General features: G+C 41.2%; 1 gene segment (V, D, J or C); it reads right to left on the bottom strand.

Annotated features, from left to right (window-relative positions):
- Nucleotides 1-10,277: 10,277 nt before the first annotated feature.
- LOC112267842 lies at nt 10,278-11,867 on the bottom strand. The segment is given in 2 exon segments: nt 10,278-10,782; nt 11,716-11,867. Coding segments are annotated over 2 exon segments (402 nt in total).
- Nucleotides 11,868-14,124: the final 2,257 nt, after the last annotated feature.

Genomic DNA, 14,124 nt, shown 5'->3' with positions numbered 1-14,124 from the left:
AAATCCACTGCAACCAGGGAGGTTCCCCACTCCAAAAGGATCTTTTGTCTACCTAGCTATGGATTTCATAGACATGGTAGAGCGAAAAGAAAGAAAGAGATACTGCCTGTTGATAATTGACAGGTTTACCAGGTGGGTGGAACCATCCCACCACCAACTGTGATGCGCGAACAGTTGCAAAATTGCTAGTTAGGGAGTTTATACTCAGGTTCGGAATGCCTGAGGTTTGTCTGCAGACAATGGGACCCATCTCATAGGAGATGTGGTTACCAAAATGGCCAAAATGATGGGTGTTGACCAGAAGTTTGTGTCCATCTATCAACCGCAGAGTAACAAGAGTTACTGAGGGCTAATCTTGACTCTGAAAGGCTCCCTTGTCAAACTATGCTCTTTTCCATATGAAAATGTGCAGCAGCCTTAACAAAGGTACTGGGTGTACACCTTGTGAAATGTTAACAAGACGACCAATGAACATCCCAGGAGTGAGACCTATGTCTTACCGACAGATAGACATAACTGAGATTTAGTGTGACCATCTTGAGTACATGAAGGAACTAACTTCTGTTGTAAGTTTTCTCCCCTCTCACGCTAGGAAAGCAGCAGAACCAATCCCAGGTGAAGACCCTGACGAGCTACCCATAAACGCTGGAGAATGGGTGAAACTCAGGGTCCACAAATGAAAATGGAACCAACCACGATGGATGGGTCTGTTCCAGGTAACCATGGTAACACCAAAAGCCCTGCGGGTAGAGGAGAGGTCCGGCTAGCATCACCATCTCTCCCACTGCAAGCGTCTCCCAGAGAGGAAGCCATGGAAGAGCGACTGGAGGGAGGGAGAGCAGGGCCCCGAGAACATCTGAAGGAGGAAGAAGGTCCGAGCCAACGGAAAGGAGCAGAAGGCCGAGACCAAAGGTCAGAAGAACCAACAGAGGGTTCAGCCACAGAACCTGAAGAGTCATCAGATGTCTAGGAAACTATGGTTGTGAAACAAGAAAATCGCAACTATGGAAAAACACATGCAGGGTATTTATTGCTCTCCAAATCTTACTCGTTCCCTTTGTGGACGGGGATGTGGAGAATAATAAATGGGTGAAAACAGTGACATACATAAGATGACAGGGGAGGGGGAACACATCTGGCATACAGGTAATGGTTTTCCATAAACTCACCTCCACAGCCTCTCTGTGGGAAATCCAGGTAGTACCAATTGGAAAGAATGATTTTGGATGTTAGTTACTCCATTTTATGCAAAGGAACAATACCAGGGTTCGACAAAGAAACAGCAATTATACTACTCTGATGTTCGGTCACTAGGGGGAAGGAAGCAACATGGGAATGTGGATTATCCAATAAGACAGTAGGTAATAGTTCAGATGCAGCTAAATCATTTAAGGAGGGTGGGCACATTGAGACTAAATGGCCAAGGTAGGTTCCTAGCGTACAACCAGGTAAAAATTCCCAGCTGATTAAATGCATAGGACCTCCAAAAGTACAATGGGGAGAGTATCTGACTGGTAGTGTAAAGCCCCTAAATGATGAAGGAGATGTTGTTGACAGGATTAAAACTCACAATAACTCCCCCTGTTTGTATCTGCAACTCAGGGAGTGTGGATGTAGGAAACACCACTAACTGCCTGTCTTACTTACACAGGACTAAAAACGCATACCAGTAGTTTTGATGTACTGGATGGGCAACAATTGATAACTGGGGTAAATATGTCAAACATAGGCAAAGGCATGGGGACACCTCCGGATGATCTCTGGATCTGTGGGTGTAATGGCTACATGTTCCTCCCCATGGGATGGAAAGGGTGTTATTATCTGGGGAAAACTGAACAGACAGTAGCAACATTACTTGCTTCTGAGTTGCTGAACAGTTCTTTGCAAATTAATTTCAGATCGAATGGCAGAGCTAAAAGAGCAGTGGCTCAAAATAATGAAGCTTATGGACATGTGCCGTCTCAGACAGAGATGGCAGCCCTAGGAATCTTTCCAGGTGCAGGAGTTGTAGTAAAGGGATTAACAATTTGACATACTCCATGCAGGCCCTTACTAATTTGATAGTACAAGGTTTTACTCAGTTGTCACTAAATGTGCAGAATTTGAAGGAAGTAGTGACCAGAGACGAAATGGCACATACTGGCTAAAGACAGAGGGGCCTACAGGTCCCTTGGAATAAACGTTGAGGATTACTGTGTCACGTTGTTTCCAGACTCCTCTGACAACATGACAGATATTATTAATGACCTGGTTAAATTAGGTGGTAAACTGTGAAAAGCTGACAACGTATCTTCGACCAAATTGGACACTGGTTTAATGGTGTATTTGGAAACGTGATGTGTAAGGTAATGATGTTCCTGTCTGCCATGATTGTTCCACTCCTGGTAGGACTACTGTGTTTTGCTGTTGCTTTTATGTATGATAAAGTGCTTGGCTAGAAAGACTGTTGAACATTTGGGGATTATGGGACACATGTATGTCGGGGTGGTCACGAGAAGGGAGCAAACTTACCTAATGTGGTAGAGGGAAGATATGGGAGATACTAGAGCTTGTCATGAATATATGGGTCAACTAAGAGAAGACTATAGTGATTGGAGAAACTATGCTAAAGGGGATTTTAGTGTGTTAGACTTACAGTAACAGGTGACAGGTGTAAACCTCTCTAGGATAGAGGAAGGCATGAGAGCACCTTTTGGATGGATGTGGGTATGCAGTGACAAGGGGTATCTCACTTTACCTCCTGGATGGGGGTGTTGTTGTTTGGGGAGAACAGAAATATACATGTTAAGAATTCCGGTCACCGATCTTTTCAATGAGACAGGTAAAACCAACTCTGGGGTACTGCAGCGTGCCAAACGACTCATCCCAGACAATCAGGAAGCCTATGGTCATGTCCTACACCCGGGTGAGAGTTTTGGTATGTCAATCATACCCTCCTGGGGTGTGGCTGTCATAGGAAAGTGGGTAAACAATTTAACCAATTTAACCTATTCTTTACAGGGCCATGTGAATTTAACAATCCAAGGATTTAGCCAATTAGATGTCCAAAATCTGAAAGCAGTTGTCAGCCGACATGAGTTTGCTTTAGATGATCTTTTGGCGAAGGAAGGAGGACACTGTAACGTACTAGGTAATATTGATCCTGAAAATGGTGTTATTCTCCTCCCTGACTCCTCTGAGTATATGACTGCAATAATTGACAAGATTGCTGATCTTAGTAAAACTCTCAAAATCTGAAAAATCTGTTTTTGACCAAATTGGTGACTGGTTTAATGCTAAATTTGGAAATGTGATGGGAAAAGTTCTGTTGACTTTGTTTTCATTGTTTACTCCTATACATGTAGGAGATTTGGTGATTTTGGTTACTGTTTATATTTGTAAGAAAATGACTGTAACTGCTCTTGAACATGCTGGAATGTTGGTGTTGGTGGAAGCTGATAGAAATCGTGCTGAAGGGGATACTGGGGCATTTCTGGTTTCTCTTAAAACTTAGAGCTACCCCCCTACTTTTTTCAATTTCCGCCTGAAGACTTACCCAAATCTAACTGCCTGTAGTTCAGGCACAGAACCAAGGATATGCATATTCTTGGTACCATTTGAAAGAAAACACTCTGAAGTTTGTGTAAATGTGAAGTGAATGTAGGAGAATATAACACAATATATCTGGTTTAGATAATACAATGAAAAAAAACATACGTTTTTTATTTATTGTTGTATCATCATCTTTAAAATGAACAAGACAAACAAACATTCAGATAGGATGATGGGGACAATTTCAGTGAAAAACATGAGGGCAATAGTACTTGTGCAAGTTTCAGAATGATAACTTCCAAAATGAGTGTGCTACATGACATTTATCATGAAGTCACCCAGGTGTCCCACACAAGTAGCCCAAATGTACCCAAGTGGCCAAATTGGTGAAGTTATACATTTTGAATGGAATAACTATATACAAAACACCAAAATGGTATTCTAATAACCCCCCCCCCAAATGGAGAAAAAACATGAAGAAAAAATATATAAGTTTACAAAATAACACTTTCAATATTTGGAAGACCCTCAGTCCTGTGCTGCTGATGCCAGGTGCCATAGCAGTCTCTTTCTGCTGTAAAGCAGAGGGTCACCAAGCATGTGGTACAGGTGATGGGGGACTTCATTTTGCAAAGAACACAGCGACGCCTCCATGCTGTGCCCTTTTCCCATGATGTCAAGCAAAGAGGCACTGAGTTTGAAGGTAGCCCTTGAAATACATCCACAGGTACATCTCCTATTGACACAAATTATATCAATTAGCCTACCAGAAGCTTCTAAAGCCATAACATCATTTACTGGAATTTTCCAAGCTGTTTAAAGGCATAGTCAACTTAGTGTATGTACACTTCTGATCCACTGGAATTGTGATATAATAAGTTATAAGGGAAATAATCTGTCTGTTAACAATTGTTGGAAAAATTACTTATGTCATTGTAACGCTCGTCCTCTTCTTCTGATGAGGAGTAAGAGAGATCGGACCAATTTGCAGCGTGGTAAGTGTCCCTTTTAATAAGTCAAACTGAACACTACAAAATACAAAATGAAACAAACGAAACAGTCCCGTGTGGTACTAACACAAAAAATAATCACCCATGAAACACAATAGAAAACAGGCTACCTAAATATGGTTCTCAATCAGGGACAACGATTGACAGCTGCCTCTGATTGAGAACCATACCAGGCCAAACACAGAAATAGCAAATCATAGAAAAACTAGTTTTAATCACTCCAACAAAAGTGTATGTAAACTTGCGATTTCAACTGTATATGTTATGGAAAGCAACTGTTTAGCAGTGTGAGTTCTGAGAGCAGATCTTAGAGGTTTATTTTTTATTATTGCTACATAAGGTTGATGGTATGTGGACAATTATCTCACTTCGGTGACTCTGCCCTCTACCAATGTGTCCACAGACATTATTAAAAAGAAACAGCCTGAAAGTCTTTCCTGTGGAGAAGATAACATCTCATAACGTTGTTCAATTGCATGATTACATTTAGTTTTAATGAGAGAATACAAAAATGGACTTACTTTACAGCACCAGTTTTGTGCCGCTTCCAAAAGTCCACCGCAGTGATTCACGCTGGTGAAGTCCTTCACATAAGTAGTTTATGTATCGGGGGGCTAGGGTCAGTTTGTTATATATGGAGTACTTCTCCTGTCTTATCCGGTGTCCTGTGTGAATTTAATTATGCTCTCTCTAATTCTCTCTTTCTCTCTTTCATTCTCTTTCTCTGAGGATCTGAGCCCTAGGACCATGCCTCAGGACAACCTGGCATAATGACTCCTTGCTGTCCCCAGTCCACCTGGCCGTGCTGCTGCTCCAATTTCAACTGTTCTGCCTGCGGCTATGGAATCCTGACCTGTTCACCGGACATGCTACCTGTCCCAGACCTGTTTTCAACTCTCTAGAGACAGCAGGAGTGGTACAGATACTCTTAATGATCGGCTATGAAAAGCCAACTGACATTTACTCCTGAGGTGCTGACTTGCTGCACCCTCGACAACTACTGTGATTATTATTATTTGACCATGCTGGTCATTTATGAACATTTGAACATCTTGGTCTTGTTCTGTTATAATCTCCACCCGGCACAGCCAGAAGAGGACTGGCCACCCCTCATAGCCTGGTTCCTCTCTAGGTTTCTTCCTAGGTTTTGGGCTTTCTAGGGATTTTTTCCTAGCCACCTTGCTTCTACACCTGCATTGCTTGCTGTTTGGGGTTTTAGGCTGGCTTTCTGTACAGCACTTTGAGATATCAGCTGATGTACGATGGGCTATACAAATAAATTTGATTTGATGAGAGTGAGCACATTCACACACAGAGCACTCTCAGTACCACCTTAATAGTACTGAAATACTAGTACACTACAATAGGGACTGATAGTACTGAACTACTAGGATAACACAATACTGCCCAATAAAAACAAAACGCATTAACTATGTAATTTTCTTTTACTGCAAAATCTGACTTCAAAGTATTATTCTGTATAGACAGACATCAATTTCTGATAACCCATCATATATTCTGATCAACTGGCTTGATTTTGTGTCAAGAAACTAAATATCACATTAATCAGATAATCTACCTGGCCACTACAACAGATCAAATATTTTTTATGTAATTCACCTTCGTAGGGCAGAATAGGGACTGATAATCCTGAAGTACCAGTATAATACAATAGGGACTGATAATCCTGAAGTACTAGTATAGTACAACAGAGACTGATAGTACTGAAGTACTGGTATAATACAATTGGGACTAATAGTTCTGGGTTATGAATATAGTCCACTGAAGAATGCAGATAATTAAATGTTTGTCTTGAATCTGTCACACCCTGACCGTAGTTTAATTTGTATGTTTCTATGTTTTGTTTGGTCAGGGTGTTTTGTTTGGTCACATGTCTAGTTTGTCTGTTTCTGTGTTTGACCTGATATGGTTCTCAATCAGAGGCAGGTGTTAGTCATTGTCTCTGATTGGGAACCATATTTAGGTAGCCTGTTTGGTGTTGGGGTTTGTGGGTGATTGTTTCCTGTGTTAGTGCCACACGGAACTGGTTTTGGGGTTGTTTTCATGTTCAGTTTTCTAATTAAAAAACCATGGACAATTACCGTGCTGCATTTTGGTCCACCTCTCCTTCATCAGAAGAATCCGGTAACAGAATCACTAATTTCCAGTAGTAGTTATTTAAAATATGATCAAGTAATCTGAATCATAGTTAACAGTTGGATGTGGGTCCTTACCAGGAATAATATTAACATAGGAAACTTTGCATTGGCAGCAAATACTTCATAGCCCTGTGAGTTTAACACATAACTGAGAGCTGTCCTACATAACAGAACTTTAACAATGACTTTTATTATGAGCTTTGTGTGGATATTGATGTCTTTAATTCAAGGTATGATTTACATTCTGCTGGTCTAAAATCACTTTATTATTTCATTGTTTCATTTTAATTTAGTCTCAAATTGAGAAAATGAGACCTGGACAGATTTAGACAACATGACCAAATGTTCTCTGAGATCTTAAATATTTCTGTTTCAGAATCCAGAGGACAGGTCGCTGGGACACCAGATTCCTGCAGTGGAAACTGTTCTCCCAGGACAGACAGTCTCTCTGAACTGTACAACCAGCAGTAATGTGTAGAACTATCTAGCCTGGTACCAACAGAAATCTGGAGGAGCTCATAAACTTCTTATTTACACTTCAGTCTGGGACTTCATCTAGATTGACCTTGTAGTGACTTCACTCTGACCATCAGTGCAGTCCAGGCTGAAGATGCAGGAGATTACTACTGTCAGAATTACCACAGTAGTGGATTGTTCACACAGTGATACAGAGCCGTACAAAAACCTCCCTCAGCCAGACTGCACAGTGACAGTACTGATACAGCTGGGACCTACTGCAGGTGATGAGGGGAGGAGATGATCCAGTACAAAGACACAGAACTTATAAGCATTTCTGAACTGAAAACACCCATAGGTCCAGACTACATACAGATTCCTTCCCTTCTGCAATGGCAAACAAACCTTTAATTAACGTTTCAGGCAATAAGTTGAATGGACTCCATGTGAAAGACTGTCTCACATTATTTCAGAATAAATATCCCAGTCTCTGCAAGGTCCCCCAGTCAGGTTGTGAGTTTCTAGCAAAGATTCAACCATATTTATTGAGATGAAATAACATGATCATAACCCATCAAAACAACCTGAGGTTCTGTCATAGAAGAGACAGTGGCATGGACCACTGGTGTAGTGAAGTCAACTTTGAATATGTTTAGAAAGCATCATTCAGATCATTCAGATCACCCCAGCTAAACCTGGACAATTTGGGCCAATTGTGCACCGCCTGATGGGACTACCAATCATGGCCAGATGAGATGCAGCCTGGATTTCAACCATGTACTGTAATGACACCTCTTGCATTGAGATGCAGTGTCTTAGGCCACTGCGCCACTCGGGAGCCTGAGTGGTGCACAGAAGTAAAGAAAAAGGTGATGGTACATCAGCATCAGCATCACCCCCTAGATACAATCCCCATATACACCTCACAACCAGACCTCACAACCAGATATTGATGTGATCATCTAGCATTATATTAACTATTTTGATGAGGAGGTTACTGAAGGTTAGATCTGTGGGTAAGACATGATGCTGGGTTCAGGCATTAGATATATCTACATAATGTATAATATCCATTTTATCTGTCATAGATTACATGTTGGAATATCTGTTACTGTACCCTCCCTGAATCCACCATAGAGGTTCAAACCAGTCCACTCCCTCCCATCTGGCCCAGTCCATGGTCTTTTAGGCAGTAAAACAGGTCAACTGCTAGACTGGTAGCTGTAAGAGTGAAACAGATTTGCATTGACAGGGCTGGGTGGTTCTGCTTGTCCCAGAATAGAGCAGCACTGTCACCAGATGTTCACTCTGTTCCCAGGGGGTTGGAGGTAGAGAAGACCAGGGGGGAAATAATGGAAAAGTGTAGACTACACATTATTGAAAACAATTGCTAAAACATCTAATATAATAAAATCACATTAGGAATGAAACATTATACATACATTGCATTCGGTAAGTATTCAAACCCTTTACTCTGTACTTTGATGAAGCACCTTTGGCAGCGATTACAGCTCCGAGTCTTCTTAGGTATGACGCTACAAGCTTGGCACACCTGTATTTGGAGAATTTCTCCCATTGTTCTCTGCAGATCCTCTCAAGCTCTGTCAGGTTGGATGGGGAGCGTCACTGCACAGCTATTTTCAGGTCTCTCCAGAGATGGGGCCACTGGCTGGGCCACTCAAGGACATTCAGAGACTTGTCCCGAAGCCACTTCTGCATTGTCTTAGCTGTGTGCTTAGGGTCGTTGTCCTGTTGAAAGGTGAAACTCAGTCTGAGGTCCTGTATGCTCTGGCAAAGGTTTTCAACAAGGATATTTCTGGATCTTTGCTCCGTTCATCTTTCCCTTGATCCTGACTAGTTTCCCAGTCCCTGCCTCTGAAAACCATCCCCACATCATGATGCTGCCACCACCATGCTTCACCATAGGGATGGTGGCAGGTTTCCTGCAGACGTGACATATGGCAATCAGGCCAAAGAGTTCAGTCTTGGCATCATCAGACCAGAGAATCTTGTTGCTCATGGTCTGAGAGTCCTTTAGGTGCCTTTTGGCAAACTCCAAGTGTGCTGTTCTGGAGTGGCTTCCGTCTGGTCACTCTACGATAAAGTCCTGATTGGTGGAGTGCTGCAGAGATGGTTGTCCTTCTGTAAGGTTCGCCCATCTCCACAGAGGAACTCTGGAGCTCTATCAGAGTAACCATCGGGTTCTTGGTCACCTCCCTGACCAAGGCCCTTCTCCCCCGATTGCTCAATTTGGCTGGGCAGCGAGCTCTAGGAAGAGTCTTGAAGTTTGGTGGTTCCAAACTTCTTCCATTTAAGAATGATGGAGGCCACTGTGTTCTTGGGGACCTTCAATGCTGCAGAAATGTTTTAGTATCCTTCCCCAGATCTGTGCCTCGACACAATCCTGTCTCTAACGTAACAAAATGTGGAAAAAGGGAAGCAGTCTGAATACTTTCCGAATGCACTCTGTATGTTATGGAAAGTAACTGTTCAGCAGTGTGAGCTCTATGACGACCTTCCCACTCTGTCTGTCGAATTCTTTGCTCTTGTTTACCTTAATAGGATGTCGGTGGGCGGAGCTGGGAGGGTCGTCAGCAAAATGGGACACACCTGGGCCCGGGTGTGTCCCGGGATAAATACACCTTTTCCCCATTCATTGAGGAGACTCTCTCCATGCAGACACACTGTTGGATTTGGTTGTGGCCTTTTTGTGGACGTTTTGTTTGTTTGCTTTGGCACCTTTCAACACCCCTCATTATCACCATCTATGCACGCAACCACTCACTTACACTACTGATTACTGACTGCACACACCATTGTTAATTGTAAATAGTTTACTTTAGTTAATACATTTATTTTTGTTATTCCTTATTTCTACGTTGTCTCCCTTTTTGTTATGGGCTCTGAGCAGTTCTGAGAGCAGATCTTAGAGGTTTATTATCAAATATCACTAATTATTCTCACTGCTATTGGTGCTGCAGTTTAACAGGATTGTTCATTTGTAGAAATGATTGCAGAGTATTTGTTGAATCAGATGCCCTTTTATATAAATTAGTATCAGATTTGCTTCCTGTTCATGAGATAGTGATCACTGAAATGAACATTAAAGTAACTCTTGTGGTTATGTTTCAATTAAAACAAGCTTTATTTGAACTCAGAAGCACGATGACCTTTACAACTTAATCACAAAATACTTCATTTAGCACACATCACTCCTGAAATGATTCACTACTATACTGTAACATTCAGCTCTAAAACACAAATATGTGGGGACTCTCTAGCCCCCTACAATGGCTTCTCCGGTCTCTAGACACTACAGTGACTTTTCCGGAAGGCGGCTGAATCACTGGTGTCGTCATGGGCGACCCTGCAAGTGTACACCTCTCCCTCTTCCCAGCGTGCCTTGCTCAGGGTCAGGGTGCTGCTGCGGCTGTAGTGGCCGCCCTTCTCTTCTTCTGTGGAGGTCAGGACCCCATCCTTCACCTCCTCCCCATCCACCTCCCAGCTCACCATCGCCCCCTGGGGGGAGTAGCCACTCAGCAGGCAGGCCAGTGTGGCCGAGCCCCCGAAGAGCTGCTCAGATGACGGGGGGAGCAGAGACACTGTGGGTCTGATAGAGGGACCAGCTGAAGGAGAGGAGAGAGGAGGGTCAGATACTACTGCTACTACTGTATCATGGAATATATTAGAGGAGAGGAGAGGAGAGGAGAGGAGAGGAGAGGAGAGGAGAGGAGAGGAGAGGAGAGGAGAAGAGAGGCAATACACACAGGATAAACAACTAGCTACAGTACCAAGGATAACAAAACACTTAATCTATAAAGATAAAGGAAAAAATAAACTCTGAAAATATTTTTAGACAAAGCAATCCATCAGATACATGTATGTTACATTCATGCTCTACAGTATAGCCCACCAAGAGCAACAAAATACTAGGAGGGGGTTTCCTGGACACAGATGAAGCCTTGTCCTAGACTAAAAACCACTTTCAATGAAGAAATTTAGGACTAAGGACTAAGCTTAATGTGTCTGACAAACCGTCCCATAGTCTACAAAGACATGCAGTAAACAGATATTACATATTCAGATTTAATAATCGTATATACTATTAAAATTGTAAATCTACATGTAAATGTTGTCAAATCTACCCTGAGACACAAGCCAAAATGACCTCAAAGTACTTTTTAAAACTATAGAGGTTTCCCTTTAAACCATGTCAGTGGTAACATCTATGATGAATACAATACAAAGTGTTGCTTATAATATAGAAAAAGTAGTTGCTTCATATTGACAGAACAATGAGCTGACGTGCAATACTGTGTATCAAAATGTCCTCTTTTTAAATCACGTTAGAATATAAACTTGGTCGTACGTGAACAATTCTCTCACTTTGGTGACTCTGCCATTTCCCAATCTACCAATCTATTATGCTATTCTTTTCTGTCCCCAGAAATCTCTATAGTCTTGAAGTATTTATTCTGGAGAAGATGATAACATCTCATAATGTTGTTCATAGTATGATTACATTTTGTTTTAATGAGAGAAGACAAAAATGTACTTACTTTTCAGCACTAGTTTTGTTCCGCTTCCAAAAGTCCACCACAACGATTCATAATGGTTAAGTCGCCATACAAAAACCTCCATCACACAAGAGTGGGCAGGCACCTTAACACACAGAGCACTCTCAGTCCCACCCTGAATACTGAAGTGCTAGTATAATACAATAATACCCAACAATGGCAAATCTTCAAAATCTGACTTAAAAGTATTTTTCTGCATAGACAGATAGCAATTTCTGATAACCAACTGTCAACTGTTTTATTTTTGTTATTGTGTCAGGAAACGAAATACCACGTTATTCAGGTAGTATACTTGGCCATTACAACAGATCAAATATCTTTGACCAGTTTCGTTGTTACTGAGTTTTGCCTTTGCAGGGCAGAATAGGGACTGATAGTACTGAAGTACGAGTATAATACAATAGGGACTGATAGTACTGAAGTACAAATATAATACAATAGGGACTGATAGTACTGAAGTACGAGTATAACACAATAGAGTCAGACATTACTGAACTACTAATATAATACAATAGGGACTGATAGTACTGAAGTAAAATATAACACAATAGGGACAGAGAGTACTGAACTACTAATATAATACAATAGGGACTGATAGTACTGAAGTACGAGTATAATACAATAGGGACTGATAGTACTGAAGTACGAGTATAATACAATAGGGACTGATAGTACTGAAGTACAAATATAATACAATAGGGACTGATAGTACTGAAGTACGAGTATAACACAATAGAGTCAGACATTACTGAACTACTAATATAATACAATAGGGACTGATAGTACTGAAGTACAAATATAATACAATAGGGACTGATAGTACTGAAGTACGAGTATAACACAATAGAGTCAGACATTACTGAACTACTAATATAATACAATAGGGACTGATAGTACTGAAGTACAAATATAACACAATAGGGACAGAGAGTACTGAACTACTAATATAATACAATAGGGACTGATAGTACTGAAGTACTGGAATAACGTAATAGGGACTGATAATCCTGGGTTGTGAGTATAATCCACTGACACACTTAGATAATTACATGTTCCTCTTAGATCACTGACAGTATAAGTTATTTATAACATGATAAAATATTCTGTATCTACGTAATCTGTATGTAGTTATATAGCTAACAGTTATGAATGTAGGTACTAGCAGTAAGACTATTTACATATGACAGTTTGCATTGGCAGCACATGCTTCAGTGCTCTGGGAGTATTTATAACCCTGTGAGTTTAACACTTCATGACTGAGAGCTGTCCTTCATGACAACAGACCCCAAAACAACCATGACTTTTATCACCATCTTCATATGGATATTTGCCCTCTGCTTTCAAGGTAATATATTTTACATACATTTACCCTGACTGTAGTTACTTAACCTTATTAAAGTAAATACCATTATGTTATTGTAAAGTCATTCTTTTGTAAAGCAATGAGCAAATTAATGGGCGATTGAATGTTAATTACATTTATTTTTCAGAGTCCAGAGGCCAGGTCACAGTGACCCAGACTCCTGCAGTGAAAGCTGTTTCAGTGGGTCACTCAGTCAGTCTCAGCTGTAAGACCAGCAGTGCAGTATACAGTGATAGACATGGACAGAGGTTGGCCTGGTATCAACAGAAACTCGGAGAATCTCCTAAACTCCTTACATATTTCATTAGTACCCGTAACTCTGGGACTCCATCTAGATTCAGTGGCAGTGGATCTGGGAGTGACTTCACTCTGACCATCAGTGGAGTCCAGGCTGAAGATACAGGAGATTACTACTGTCAGAGTGAACACTACCTAAACAATGTCTGGGTGGTAACACAGTGATATAGAGCCATACAAAAACCTCCCTCAGATTTTACAGTGACTGCGCTAGTTGGGTTTGACTCCAGGTGCTGAGTGGGAAGAGACAGTGGCCGTGTCCAAATACCCATACTACCGTACTTGATGAGGTACATTTCAGGAAATGTTATATAACATAAACATACTGTTGACAAGTAGGCTAGGGTGTAATGGAATGTTTTGCCTTGTGTGGTAGGTTGTGTGGGTTTTGCCACTCTTATGTAGGTGTCATAACCAGCCATAAAATAAAGCAATATATATGTCACAATAGGTCTAAATATATGTGTTATGACCCCATTATGACAGGTTATAACAAGATATGTCAGCTGTTAGGACATATGACATGGTTATGACCGTGTCATAGCATTATGATGCTAGGTGTCAAGTGAAGTGTTACCACACAATCCATGTCTCAAGGTTTAAAAATCCTTCTTTAACCTGTCTCTTCCCCTTCATCTCCACTGATTGAAGTGGATTTAACAAGTTATATTAATAAGGGATCGTAGCTTTCACCTGGTCAGTCTTTGTCATGGAAAGAGTAAACTGAGTGT

The sequence above is a fragment of the Oncorhynchus tshawytscha genome, linkage group LG15, assembly GCF_018296145.1.
Source record: "Oncorhynchus tshawytscha isolate Ot180627B linkage group LG15, Otsh_v2.0, whole genome shotgun sequence".
NCBI lineage: Eukaryota > Metazoa > Chordata > Actinopteri > Salmoniformes > Salmonidae > Oncorhynchus > Oncorhynchus tshawytscha.
Note: the sequence above shows the minus strand (reverse complement) of the source record. Positions and strands in the feature narration are given on the sequence as shown.